Source organism: Prionailurus bengalensis, chromosome E1 (assembly GCF_016509475.1).
Source record: "Prionailurus bengalensis isolate Pbe53 chromosome E1, Fcat_Pben_1.1_paternal_pri, whole genome shotgun sequence".
Lineage (NCBI taxonomy): Eukaryota > Metazoa > Chordata > Mammalia > Carnivora > Felidae > Prionailurus > Prionailurus bengalensis.
In genome coordinates this window covers 38,007,297-38,021,453 of record NC_057347.1, presented here as the reverse complement: position 1 = coordinate 38,021,453, position 14,157 = coordinate 38,007,297, and the positions used below count along the sequence as shown (strand labels likewise).

The 14,157-nt window shown below is 53.3% G+C and overlaps 1 protein-coding gene across 3 annotated transcripts in view; it reads left to right on the top strand.

The window, feature by feature from the left end:
- The window catches only part of PLXDC1 (plexin domain containing 1), a 62,348-nt gene that overhangs the window by 21,044 nt on the left and 27,147 nt on the right, over positions 1 to 14,157 (top strand). For all 3 annotated transcript variants that reach the window (XM_043584274.1, XM_043584273.1, XM_043584275.1), the window contains exons 3-7: positions 7,604 to 7,747; positions 8,042 to 8,111; positions 8,739 to 8,861; positions 9,242 to 9,360; positions 10,512 to 10,611. In XM_043584274.1, the coding sequence (XP_043440209.1) occupies positions 7,604 to 7,747; positions 8,042 to 8,111; positions 8,739 to 8,861; positions 9,242 to 9,360; positions 10,512 to 10,611 (556 nt within the window). The remainder of the gene's footprint in view (positions 1 to 7,603; positions 7,748 to 8,041; positions 8,112 to 8,738; positions 8,862 to 9,241; positions 9,361 to 10,511; positions 10,612 to 14,157) is intronic.

The window sequence follows — 14,157 nt, the reverse complement described above, 5'->3', positions numbered from 1 at the left end:
GATGTGATTGGAAGAAAGGATTTCATGACCAAGAATGTTTGAAATCTACATCATGCCGCCTCCCAGAACGAATGTGGATTGCGGAGCGGGGCTTTTCAAGGAAACAGTTCTCTTTGGTGGGCTTGCCAAGTCATCTGGCTCAGGCTATGCCCCCGACCCTCTGTGAGGTCAGGCCACCACTGTCACGGCTTCTAGCCTGCAGTCCACAGTGTCTGGAGGGCCGCCCTCAGGGGTAGTGGGACTTCCCCACAGACCGCAAGTCAGTGACAGGCCCGAACCGGGTGAACTCCTGGGGCAAGTTCACTGCCGGGCACGGTCTCTAAATCCTTTTTGAGAGACGTGTGTATATGGATTACAGTGAAGAAGCCTGCAGTCTGACCTGCCTGAGGAGGCTGCTAGGACCTTGCTTGTATTAATTAGGATACACATTCAGCTATTTTAATAAATGCTCAACTGATGATGGACTTGGGCATGAGAGTTTTTTCTTCTCCCCCATGTAATAGTGTGAGCATAAGTAAGCAGGCTTGACATAGCATCTCCATGGTGTTGGGGACCCAGCTTCCCTCTATCTTGCTGTTCTCCCCTCTGCAACTTATGTCTTCTATGTTGTGGTCCAAGATGGCTCCCCTTTCCTACTGAGGACAAGCATCCTCCTGGTCTTCCATCGGCCAGACATTGTCATGTAGCCACACTTAACTGTAAGGAGGGCTAGGAAACGTAGTCTTAGGTGCGTGGCCATTTGCCTAATGAAAACTGGAAGGGGGGCACCTGGGCGGCTCCGTCCATTACACGTCCAACTCTTGATTTTGGCTCAGGTCATGATCTCATGATTCGTGAGACTGAGCCCCACGTTGGGCTCTGCACTGACCGTGAGGAGCCTGCTTGGGATTCTCTCTCTCTCTCTCTCTCTCTCTGCCCCATCCCCTGCTCAGATGCTCTCTCTTTCTCTCTCAAAACAAATAAAATGCAAACATTAAAAAACCCTGGAAGGTTCTGCTTCTAAAGGAAGAAGGAGAGAATGGTTGTTGGGAAACATTTATCCAACTCTGTCACGGGTGAACTTCCTACATCAGAACTGCTGGTGCTGGTGGCAGCATGAACAGAGGCCTGCAGGAGAAAATGGGAAATGCCCCTAAGGTTGGGGAATCCCACACTGGCTCTTTTCCCCTCTGTAGTCAGTCAAGAAGCCATCAGTGACTGGCTTTATAGAAGAAAAACATGGCGGCCTGTGTGTCGTCAGGGAAAATTCTCCCAGAAACTGAGTTTCTCACCTGTCTCTTCCCATTCGTATTCTCACGGTCTGTGCCGGTGAAGGACGTCTGGGGTCTCTCTGGATGACCCTCTGATCACCCCACGAACAAGACTCTTCTAGTTAGTGCCCTTTTGGTTCCGAGGAGCTATTTGAACTGTGTCAGGAGAAAGGTTTATAGTGAGGGGTAGAGGCGCATCTGGGTGGCTCAGGTGGTTGAGCGTCAGACTCTTGATCTCGGCTCAGGTCGTGAAATCAGGGTCTTGGGATCAAGCCCCATTGTCAGCTCTGTGCTGGGTGTGGAACTGCTTGGGATTCTCTCCCTCCCTCTCCCTCTGCCTCTCCCCTGCTTGCGCTCTGGCACGCGCTCACTCTCTCTCAAAAAGTAATATATGTTTACCGAGGGCTAGAGACCTACCGTGGGATCCAAAGACTGGAGATAACGGACAGCCTGACCTCAGAAACCCGGAAATCAGTCAGCAACCAGGGCTGCTTTCTCTGTGTCTTCAGGCCCACCTCAGTGCTGGCCTCTCTCTCTTTTCTTTTTTAATGTTTTTCTTTATTTTTGTTTTTGAGAGAGAGGCACAGAGTGCAAGCAGGGAAGGAGCAGGAAGAGAGGGAGACACAGGATCCGAGGCAGGCTGCAGGCTCCGAGCTGTCGGCACAGAGCCCGACGCGGGGCTCGAACCCACGAACCGTGAGATCAGGACCTGAGCCGAAGTCGGACGCCCAACCGACTGAGCCACCCAGGCGCCCCAATTCTTGTCTCTTATTTTACTCACCCAGCATCTATTTATTGAAGCCAGATGCACATGAGGTCTTCCTTCTCCTTTCTGTGGACAAGCAGTCACGCTTAGGACAGTCACCCGCGTTCTGCGCTTGCTGCCCTGACGGACTCGCCCCTACTCTGCTGTGTCTCAGCTGGCGGAGCCGAGGGCACCTCTTCCTTGCTCCGAGAGCGACTCCCTAGCTACTTTCACTTCCTCAGAGAAGAGCTTGAGGAGTCAGGGGACTTCCTCCTGTGGGCAGGACGTCCCGGCTACGGGATGCTTTCCACAGACTTGGGAAGTCTTCCCAGAGGAAGCAGCTGTTTCCTTCACACGTGGCTTTTGTATCACCTGCCACTGGTGCTCAGGGAGGATGCTGTCCTTGTCACCAGACCACGCATCCTCGGCACAGCCTCCGGCCCCGTCGGCTGCGGGATCCTTGTGACTGAACGCATTGAGCAGACAGATCCCAACGCCTGCCAGGTGCCAGGTGCCAAACCCTGCACTAGGTAGGTGCTGGGGGGTGAGGAGATGAGCATGACATGGTCCCCTAAGCTCTGTGTCCCATAAAGGACCCACGTTGGTCCTTCTGATGTGAGAAGTTTTAACCAATGACTGAAAAGTGGCCCATGGCACCTTCCAGTGGGGCAGTAACTTAAAGACCCGAGAAACCACAGACGGAGGAAAAGCCATTGTCATGGCGCGTGACTGCCCTGGTTTCAGATGGGGCCAGTGAGACGCGTCCCTAGTCACCCCACCCTCTGCCGTCTTAGCTGAGGCAGCAGAGACGTGTTAGCATCTGTTTGGGCTTTCCGACCGCAGAGCGTGGCTTCTGCCCAGGCCCCTCATGTCTGATGCTTGGAGATTTGGCAAAAGCTCTCACTGGTGAGTCCCAGGAAGGAGGTAATGGACACCAGACCCTTCTCCAAGCCTCCAAGCAGCGGTTTTAAACACAGGTCTGCTCAGGTTCCTAGCTGAGCGCTGCATCTGGTTGACTCCCACCACACCGGCGGGTGTCTGGACCCCGTCTGGTGCCGCCTCGCTTCGTTGGGTAACACGATCCCATTCTGGACACCAGAATGCGTGGTGGTAGAAACAAAACAGAGGATAAGCAGGTCTTCGACGGGCTGTGCTTTGTGACCGTTCACTCATCAGCACGTCCTCCAATAAAGCCTATACTCTTGTGCTTAACCACCGTAGCTAAAGGCAGAGCTCACCCGTGTGGGAATGGTCTCACAGGAAAGGTAGGTGTGGGGATAAGAAGCCTAAAAACCAAGTAAATCATCACAAGTGTGCGACATATTGGGAGGGAGAAATCCAGGGTGGGGTGAGTAATGGGGGCATCAGGGAGGTGCTCTGAGCTAGTGATTGCTGACTTGAGGCCTAAAGGAAAAGGAAGACTCAGCTCCTGAATGGAGTGGGAGAGAGGTTTTGAGGCCCAGGAGGTGCCAAGGCCCTGAGGCAGACAGCACTTGGTGATTTCAGGAAGTGAAGAAGCCCAGCGGGGCTGAAGCACATGGGGTGTGAAGTACATGGGGGTGGTGGGTGGGAGCCAGACTACCATGTATCAGGAAGGGCTTGTGTTTTCGTGTCACAGAGGGCCGAACGAGCATCCCTCCAGAATATCATTGGGAACCCAGGTTCCATCCAGCTCATCACTTCACCATCCTTACGTGGCTCTTGTCCTTATCCTCACAAGATGGCTGTTGAAGCTCCAGTCATCTTATCTACATTCCAGGCAGGAATAAGGAGAAGGGCAAAGGGAAGAGGGACAAGCAGTCACATGTGAGCTGCACGAGAATCTTCACTTATTAGCCAGCCTATAGCACGTGGTAACCCTTAACACATCCAGGGAATGAGGTGTTTTAGCTGGCTACATCGCTGCTTGCTACAGGCCCAATGTTCTGTTAGCAAAGAAGAGGAGGGAGTAGATAGTGTATAGGCATGTCCAGAGTCTGCCCCACAGGGCCTTGTAGGTCATGGTAAGGAGCGTGGTCTGCATCCTGATACAGCCGGGGAGCCATAGATCGTTCTAAGCAGGGCGATAACATGGAAGGGGGAGACGACTCAGGGTTGCCCTACTTGAGCCACAGCAACACATATCTTTCGGCCTACATAACAGTTTTCTAGAACTGCTCTAACGCATTACCACAGACGTTGCGGTTTAAAGCAACAGACATCTATTCTCTCCCGGTTTGGGATGCTGGGAGTCTGAAATCATAGTGTCAGAGAGGCCATGCTCCCTCTGAAGACTCGAGGGGAGAACCCTGCCTTACCTATTCCTAGCCTGGTGGCTCCTGGCTCTCCTTCGTGTTCCTTGGCTCATCAGCTACGTCACTCCAATCTCTGCCTCTGTCGTCACATGGCCTTCTTCCCCGTTTCCCTGTGTGTCTATATCCAAATCTCTCTCTCTCTTTTACAAGGACACCCACCATTGGATTTAGAGCCCACCCTAATCCAGCCTGACCTCATCATTTTTTTTAAAGTTTATTTATTTATTTTGAGAGAGAAAGAGAGCACGAGCAGGGGAGCGGCAGAGAGAGAGAGGAAGAGAGAGAATCCCAAGCAGCCTCTGCACTGTCAGCGTGGAGCCCCGTGTGGGGCTCGAACCCACGAACCATGACCTGAGCCAAAACCAAGAGTCGGACATTCAACCAAGTGAACCACTCTGGCACCCCCCAGTCTGATCTCGTCTTAACTTGATTATGTTTGCAACGGTTCTACTTCCAAATAAGGTCTTACTCATAGGTACTAGGGGTTGGGACTTGAATATACCTTTTTTGTAGGACACAATCCTGGAGGGCATGCAAAGGGACTGATGTGCCATCTAGACGCTGCTTTGCTCTCTTGGGCTGCTCGTTTCCCCCTCACCCGTAAAGACAGCCCAGAAATTAGGGAGGTGGGTTTACTTCCAAAATTTTGACCCAGTGCCAGGTACGAGGCAAAAGTACCTGGGCTCCTGGCACGGGGTCTGGGCTCCTGGCACGAGGCTGTCCCCACCTTGGCAAATACGTCTTCAGCTCTGAGGATGTGAGGGTCTTCAGTCGCGGGGGCAGGGGCAGCCTCACCCATCCCTGCGTGTCAGTGGCTCATAGCTTGGGGTGGGGGGAGGCATGGAGGGAGCAGACATTTAAATAATGGGCTGAATGGTACCTAAACTTGAGTGCCTTTCTTCCAGCAGGCAAAATTTTAGGCTCACTGATGCCCTTTAATAAACCACTTTTTTGTCTGGAGTAAGTGGGGGGAAATTCAGGCTGGAGCCATGGCTGTGGCGGGTGGTCTTAGCTGACCCTAAACTGGCTTCAGAGTTGGGGTCCTTCAGACTGCCCAGTGTAGTGCTATTCAGGTCCCCCCTCCCTTTGTGCTTTGAGGTGGAGTAAAAACTACTCACACGTGAGTCCCAGGAAACAGGCTGGGGGCCATCACACTCGTCTTCTGGGCACATCTCTTTGCATAAGTTGGTGTGCATAGAGCTTTGTTTCTCGGCGGGTGGTTTTTTTTTTTTCTGTTTTCATTTTTTGGGGGTCAAGATGGGAATCCTCCTCAGAGGTGGAGGAGAGCTGAAGGTGCAGGGGGCAAAGACATGTGGCATCTGATCCCCTGGGGAGTGGGTGGAAAAGCAGACCCTGAAGGAACTGCTTTCCCAAGGGAGGCTGTGAGTTCTGGGCACCAGCACAGTGGCTTCGGTGCCCATGGGCGGAGCTAGGAAGCAGCGCTTCCTCCTCTGGGTCCCCAGGGTGGATAACCGGCGGCAATGGGAGGTGGCATCATTGGCACGAGCACTGGCCCTTACCCCAGGGGTGGTGGCATCAGGGTGGGCCCCTCAGGTGGTCTTATGAGTAAAACCAGAAATCCAACAAAGGTGGGTCCATGTGACCCAAATAGCACACATGAGTCACCTCTTGAGAACTCCCGTGGACGGCGGGGGCTATTTGCAAAGGATGGATGTCCTCACTGGGCAAGTAGCGGGGAGAAGATCGATGAGAAGGTGATGGTTTAAGCTGAGCATTGAAGAAGTGGGGATCTGCTGGGGGGAGAAGGCAGGGAAGGTCGTTCCAGGCAGGAGGATCAGCATGTGCAAAGGCATGAGTGACCACTGGTGGCCTGAGACTGTCAGGGGAGTCTGAGCTGGTGAGTGGGTGCACAAGGCTGCACGGGGCATGAGAGAAGGCAAGAGCAGCGATGCTAGAGACAGTGGAGCTGGCTCCTGATGAGACCTCGCATGTCAGGGTAGGGTTTGGGTTTTGTCTGGAGGACGGTGGGAGCCCCAGATGGCTTGTGAGCAGAGCGATGTGGCCTCGCACGTGTTTTATGTGTGTTTGACAGCCGCGCTGAGGGTGGGTGGAGGGGTGGGCAGTCTGGAGGCCGGAGGGAAGGAACCAGGCAGTGGCGGTGGAGATCGCCCCCTCCCCGCCACACCATGTTTCTTCTGCTCATCTTCCCCCCGCACCCTGCCCTGACCCCAGATCCCCAGAGCATGTCACTTGTCAGAAGAGCAGAGTCTGCCTCTTGGCGGGTGGAGAGAACAGGCATCCCTCGTCCCTGCTCATGCTGGTCCCGGGGCAAGAGCTGGCTGGGCAGCTGGCGGCTTGGCAGGGACAACATGGTCTGCTCTGATGTGTCTGCAGCCACTGCCACTGGACAGCCTGATTAATGACCCGCCGCGTCCAGGTCTCCTCACGGGTCAGCAGCCCCGTCTCGGCAGCGGCAGCCAAGCGGACCAGCCTGCTCTGCCTCCTTCCCCCCCGTGGCTGGCGCTCCCAGATGGGCTGAAACGCTGTGACATCGCCTCCTCCCCTGGCCCTGCCACCCTTTCTGCTAACTATTCCCTGTCCTCTTAAAAGTCCTGGCCCTAAATTCTCCCGTGCAGAAGAGGCTTTACAGAATCAACTCCCAGCCTGCCGCGTTCTGGCTTGTTCTCTATCCTCCCCGCATCGGGCGCGTAGCAGAAGTTAAAAATATGTCTCGAAGGAACATTGCTGCTTCTCTACCCTTCCTCTCTGCGGGAAGGTCTGTGTCTGTGTGTTCCATTCGCCTAAGTCCCACCTCCTCCATCAGACTAGCGATTTCCCAAGATCAAGGGTCGGCCTCCATCTTTGGGCTGGTGGCTTCTAAGATCCATTTTTTTTTTTTCTTTTTCCTTAAGCAGGGTAACCGCAGGGCAAGGACTGGGTCTCCCCTTCAGTCCGGGGGCTCCCCAAAGACAAGAGCTCTGTTTGGGGCTGCCTTGTCCGTCTCTCCCTCATGTCCCAAGCTGAGCTCTGCCTTGGGCGTGCTCTGTGGGTACTCAGGGGCCGCAGGGAAAGCCTGCTGGCCTGTCTGGGAACGGCAGGGCTAAGCGTGGGTACAGCGGGTGTGGATTTGGCTGGGGCCAGAGCCGTTGGGGCATGGCGAGGGGCTTGGTACTGAGCTGTCGTCTGGGGCCAAGGGGAGCCCAGGACATCCAGGCCTACACGAGCCTTCGAGGCTACAGGCCCAGTGTCAGGGAGGGCTGTGACTTCGCATGTGTGGGGGGGGGAGGAGCAGAGGATGGCTCCTGGCCACCTGCTCCTCATACCTCCTGTGGGCTCTGTCTTGGTGGCGGCAGGAAGACAACCACAGCTACTATGTGTCCCGTCTGTACGGCCCCAGCGAGCCCCGCAGCCGGGAGCTGTGGGTAGACGTGGCCAAGGCCAACCAGAGCCAAGTGAAGGTCCACAGAATCCTCTCCAACACTCACCGGCAGGCTTCGGTGAGTATGCCAGACCCTGGCAGCGGTGCCCTGGGCTGGGAGGCTGGGGGCCAACCCTCCATGCCCGCTCAGTGGGCATGGTTGTGACCTGAGGTCTGTGATCTGGGAGGTGTGTTCCGGGGAACCCTGGGAGGGGGGGGCGGTGGCCAGAGTTAAGGTGGCCACCTGTGGTCCTGGGGGCTTGCCCTGGACGTGCCTGCCCCCTACGTTGTCCAGACAAGCATGGGGCAGTGTGGGCGCCCAGCCTCCTGGCCTACAGCATGGCCCATGCTGACTCTCTCCCGTGCCCTGCAGAGAGTGGTCTTGTCCTTTGATTTTCCTTTCTACGGGCATCCTCTGCGGCAGATCACCATAGCAACCGGAGGTAAGGCTGTGTTGGTGGGACTGGGGGAGATTTGGAGTCTCAGCCAGAACGTGAGGGACCTACCTGGGGAGGTTTATTGGAGACAGGGGTGTATAGAGAGACTGGGGAGGGTACCGCGTTGGGCTCTCTCGGGACCTCACTCTCAGGAGGGAGAACAGTGTGTGTGTGTTGGACCACCTTCCTGATGTTGGCTGACTTGCCCGTGTGTGTGTGTGTGTGTGTGTGTGTGTGTGTGTGTCCCTCTGGGCTAGCTCAGGCTAGCGTGGGCAATGCCTGTGGTCCCTGAGCTTCTGAGTCTGTGAATGAGAGAGAGGAGGAGACTTCACGAGAACGTGATTCTTGGGATCAGGCTCCTTGTCGAGATGAGGGGCCCATCTTTGATTCCTGTGCCCTTTCCCAGGGACAGGGAGAGGTGGGAGTTCTGTGCCCACCTGGAGGGGCAGGGAGAACCTTCTCTGGTCTGGGGCCCTTTTGCTCCACACACCAGACCCAGAGCCCAGCAGGTGGGGGTTGGGGACAGAGGTCCAAGATTCTCTTCCAGCCCCACCTGCACTATCCCTTCCTGCATAAGGAAGCAACCTCTCTAGGCCTTCTCTAGTGACTTCTATGCATTTGTCCGCACCCCAGGCTTCATCTTCATGGGTGACACGATCCACCGGATGCTCACGGCTACTCAGTATGTGGCGCCTCTGATGGCCAACTTCAACCCTGGCTACTCTGACAATTCAACAGTCGCTTACTTTGACAATGGTGAGCACAGATCTCAGAGTTTAAGTCACCTGGCTCCAGGGCACAGCCCCTTTAGCAGAGCCCAAAGTCTAGAGAGGACAAGGGACTTACCCACGGTCACACAGCAAGGCCACCACCCCACCTCCCCGTGTTTAATTTCCTCATCTAGAAGATGGCAACAAGATGCCTGCTACCTAGCAGGGTCTGACGAGATAACAAAAGAAAAGTGCTTGGCTCTTAGCAGAGGTGACAAATATCAGAGACCTTCGTTGTTTCTTACTCTCACCAGATTGTCCCTTGAGCACCCAATCACCCTCAGACCTGTGTGGGCCGCCGATTCCGCGGGGCCCTCCTCCCTGCACTACCTTCCTGTCCAGCCGGGTCTCTGCTCCCCTCCCTAGGGACGGTCTTTATTGTTCAGTGGGACCACGTCTACCTCCAAGGCCGGGAAGACAGAGGCAGCTTCACTTTCCAGGCAGCTCTGCACCAAGACGGCCGCATTGTATTTGGCTACAAAGAGGTGAGTGAGCTTAGCTGCAGAGGTGGCCGGGTCTTGGAGTTTTTCATTCAGCAAATATCTGTAGAGAACCTGCAACGTGCCAGGCATAGGCCTCGGTGCTGGGCAGACAGCAGTTAATGAGATGGCCATAGGCCCTGCCCTTGTAGAGCTAGAAGTCTGGTTGGGGAGATGGACAGTAATTGCAGGGACAAATGTAGAATCACCACTGTGACAAGTGTTCCTAAGTCGAGGTGCCTGGTGCGAAGGGAGCCTTTTATGATGCTCTTCCTTCCTTCCTTCCTTCCTTCCTTTTCTTCCTTTCTTGTTTTCTTTCTTCCTTTCTTGTTTTCTTTCTTTCTTTCTTTCTTTCTTTCTTTCTTTCTTTCTTTCTTCTTTCTTTCTTTCTTTCTTTCTTTCTTTCTTTCTTTCTTTCTTTTCCTTCCTTCCTTCCTTCCTTCCTTCCTTCCTTCCTTCCTTCTTTCTCTCTTTCTCTCTTTCATGAGGCTTTTTACCTCAGCAGAGGTCAGGGGAGGCTTCCCTGAGGAAAAGAGTTGAAATCTGCAGGATGTGTAGGAGTTAAGGAATCAAAGAAGAGACAGAAAAGCACACTCAAAGGTCCTATGGCAGGACAGAGCATGGCTGGTACAAAGCATAGGAAGAAGACAGCAAGACTGGAGGGGAGAGTGGGGAGCAAGACAGGGCAGGAGAACACCCAGATTTGCCTTTGAGAAAGGTCACTCTGGCTTCAGAATGGAGAACAGGTTGTTGGTGGCTCAGAGGAAAGGTTGGGAGGTGGTTTTGGAGAGAGAGGTGTTGCCGGCTTGGAGTAGGGTAGGGTAAGATGGAGAGAACTGGACAGATTTAAGAGCCCGTTAGCAGGCTAATTAATAGGATTCAGAGATGTGTGAGGTGGAGGAGGGCGGAGATGAAAGAAAGGGTGACTCCCAGGTTTCCGGCCTGCGTGGAGGTATGGCAAAGAAAAAAGAAATGTGCTGGAGATGGTTGGAGTAGACTTGCAATTTGAACGGGGACCCACTGGATTTGAGATGTCCTTGAGTCCTCCAAGAGGTGGCATGGAACAGGCAGAGGGCTGTGGAGGTCAGAGGGGATGTCCAGGCTGGTCCAAGGGTGTTTTGAGGGGGTAGATGGAGCCTCTTCTCCCCTGGCTGCAGATCCCTATGTCTGTCCTGGAAATCAGCTCCTCCCAGCACCCCGTCAAAGCAGGCCTGTCAGATGCCTTCATGATTCTCAACCCGTCCCCGGATGTACCAGGTGAGTCCCCAGGGGTTCCGTGGAGCGCTCAGCGGGCTTGGACGGAGCTCCGACTGACCCAGACTGGGTTGGGGGCGGGGGGACTGGCAGTGGTGGAGGTGGCTGGATGGCTGATTGCTGAGGGGCGCTGAAGGAAGATGAAACATATAATGAGTTCTGATTTTCCTTCATTAAAGCAGAGGAACCATTTTTTCCCAATGAAATCTCCAGTGGGAGGCGACGCTCTGGGTTTGGAGGGGAATGGGGAGCCACTCAGCACCACATCCACTTAGAAATTCTCCACAGGCACCAGATTAGGGTTTTTTAGTCCTTCCAGAACACAACCATGATTACATCCCCACCCCACGTGATAGGAGCATCACCGGGGGTTCAGGGGATGGAGGCCAGTCCCAGCCACATTATTAACTGTCTGTACTTCAGGAAATCACATCTCTCTAGCCTCAGTTGCCTCATCTGTAAGATGGGGGTGTAGCTGGAACATTGCTTTTTCCTTCCTGGTCCTCCTCCAGTTCTGATATTTTTTGGTATCACAGCACTTTTTCTTCTTCTGATCCCCTGCTCACCCCCATGGGGGTCTTGAATTCACACTTCTGGGGGAGGCACCGTAGGCACACTGTCCATTGCTTCTGGATCCTTGGCTCAGAGTCTTTTGAACCCGACCTCTTCTGCTATGCTGTGTATACAAAAGTCCCTCTGTCTAACCTACAGGACCCCAAGCAGGAGACCCTTGTCTGCGCTTTTCTGTCCCTACCGGTGCTTGATGGGACCAAGGAACATTCTGAACTCCACCCTAGCCACACCAGGCTGGTTGAGAGGATGTGCTTGGGAGCCACCAAAGTGCTATCCTGTAGACGGGCGCGGCACTACCTTTCTGGACACTCCAGGGCTTCCTGGGGAAGCATATTTACTTACATCTGTTGGTTGAGTTCCATCAATACACATGCTCTGAGTTCCTGCTATGCACGAGGCCACTATGTTCTGGGTGCTACTGAGATACGATGAAGAGGAAGATATGGAGGGATTCATCATCTGAGCAGAGCCTCTGTCCTTAACAGAAATCTGAGGGAAGGGACCAAGGGCTCATGTTAGAAGTCTTTATCCAGGAGCCGCCACGTGCAAGGTTGAGTATAGTGTTAGGGGCTTGGCTCTGGAGTTGGAAGCGGGGATTCGAATCCAAACTCTCCGTAAGCATCTGACCCCTGGCAAGTCACTTAACCTCTTAGAGCTGATTTCTCTGTCGGCAATTGGGGATATAAGTGGTTCATGCTCCCTGCGGTGACTTGTGAAGATGAACACGGTGACGTCCAACAAGTGTTTGGCCTGATGTCTGGCACGTCGAGTCTGTGAGTCCTATATTAGAATATCTTTCTCTGCCAGCCTTTATCACGCGACTCAGTATTTTATAGTCCAGCAGGGCGTCCGGTACAGTAGCAAACAGTGCAGAAAGAGGAGCACGTGATGTCCTGATGCTGGTGTGTCTTAGGTCAGATGCCAGGACCACAGCACTTTCATGTGACTTCTGCAACGAGCAGCAAAAAGTCACCTGCTAGAGCGGCTGTTTGCACTTGATGCACCACACCTTGGAGCTTTGTGCCGTCAACATGAATTACCATCCTGTTCTTTATGAATGCTCTCCCTTATCGGAATCTATAAAATGATATTTTTTTCATGAATAAACGTATCCAGTCTAAAACTCAAAAGATACAAAAGACGGTATAGAAAAAATCAGGTTTCTCTCCCATCCCCGACCCCTGTCCCCTAATTTCCCTTCCTGGAAGCCACCAGGGCTACCCGATTATTTCTAGAGCTGTAAGCCTACAGGGAAGTATACGTTTGGATATTTAACACAGAGAATGGCATGTGATGTCACTGTTCTGCACTTGAACAACGTATATCCTGCCCATCCTTCCGTATCAGCCCACACCTCGTTCTTTTTAGTGGCTACTGGATAGCCTGTTGCATAGATGTACCTTAATTTAGCCAATCCCCTGGACATAGGCTTTACAGTTCCCAATATTTTGCTACGACAAATAACGCTGCAGTGAATATTCTTGCAAACAGCTATTTTTAGGCCCCTTTGTGAGTATTTCCATAAAATACGTTCCCTCTACTCCACCTACCCATCCTGACCTTCCCTGAACACCCAGGACACTAGCAAGCAGCTCACCAAGCCTCTGCTCCAGGCAGCATCTGTTCTAACTGGTTGGGTAGCACATGTTCTGAGCTGGTTGCTAAATAGTTTCAGTGTCACTCTGATTGTATTAGTTAGCTATTGCTGCGTAACAAATTATCCTGAAATTTAGCAGCTTAAACACACACACACACACACACACACACACACACGTTATCCCAGAGTTTCTGTGGATCAGGAAGCAAGGCACAGCTTAGCTGCGTCCTCTGGTTCAAGGTCTTGCACAGGCTGCTCTCAAGGTGCTTGCCAGGTTACAGCCCTCTCAACAACTGTTTGGGGTGGGGGTCTGCTTCCAAGAGCTCTCACGTGATTGTTAGCAGGGTTCACTTCCTTGAGGAGGCTCCCCCTTTGGCTCCTGACACGTGGACCTCCTCATAGCATGGTAGCTGGCTTCCACCAAAGCAGGCAAGCAAGAGAGCAGTAGAGGGTGAGCAAGACAGAAGCCGGTCTTCTTGTAACCTAATCTTAGAAGTGCCATCCCATCACTTTTGCCATATTCTGCTGGTTAGAAGCAAGTCGCTAGGTCCAACACACTCAGGACAGGATTCCACAGGTGTCAACACCAGGAGGCAGGGCCACTGGGGGCCATGTTAGAGGCTGCCTGATCACCACACGGATAAGCCCATCCCTAGGCTCTGAGATTTACAATATCCTTTTTTTTTAAAATAAATTTTTAATGTTTTATTTATTTTTGAGAGAGATAGAGCACGAGAGGGGGGCAGGGGAGACAGAGAGGAAGACCGAATCCAGGCTCTGAGCCCGCACAGAGCCCGACACGGGGCTCAAACCCACGAACCGTGAGATCGTGACCTGAGCCAGAGTTAGACACTCAACCGACTGAGCCACCCAGGCGCCCCTGACCTTTACAGCATCTTCTGTAGTCATCCTCCCAACACTGTGAGTGGGGTCTGTACTTTCTAAATGAGGACAGAGGCTCAGAGACGTGAAATGACTTGCTTGTGGTCACATGGCTATGAGAGAGACCTGAAACCCAGATCTTCTGTTTTTCTTAAACCCTGGAGTCGACCATTGAGACTTGCTAAATCTAATCCACCCCCATTGCAACCAGAGGGGTAAATCCTTTCCTCCTCAGTTCCCCAAAACACCCACACCTCCCAGGCTGTTTTGCAGGAAAGGCAGTTCTTAGTGCCCACGTCCCCCTGCCCGTGCGCATTGCTGAACCCCGTCTGCCTCCTCGGTGGCTCCCTCACAGGGCTTTGTGGGCTGGCAGAGTCTCAGGAAATGTGTGTTGGATCCAGCTGTTGTATGAGGGTGAATTAGAGGAAGTCGGATCCCCCAGGGAGTGTCTGCATCTGAGGTTTCTCTGTGATTCTGGAATGAAAGGCTGTTTTAGA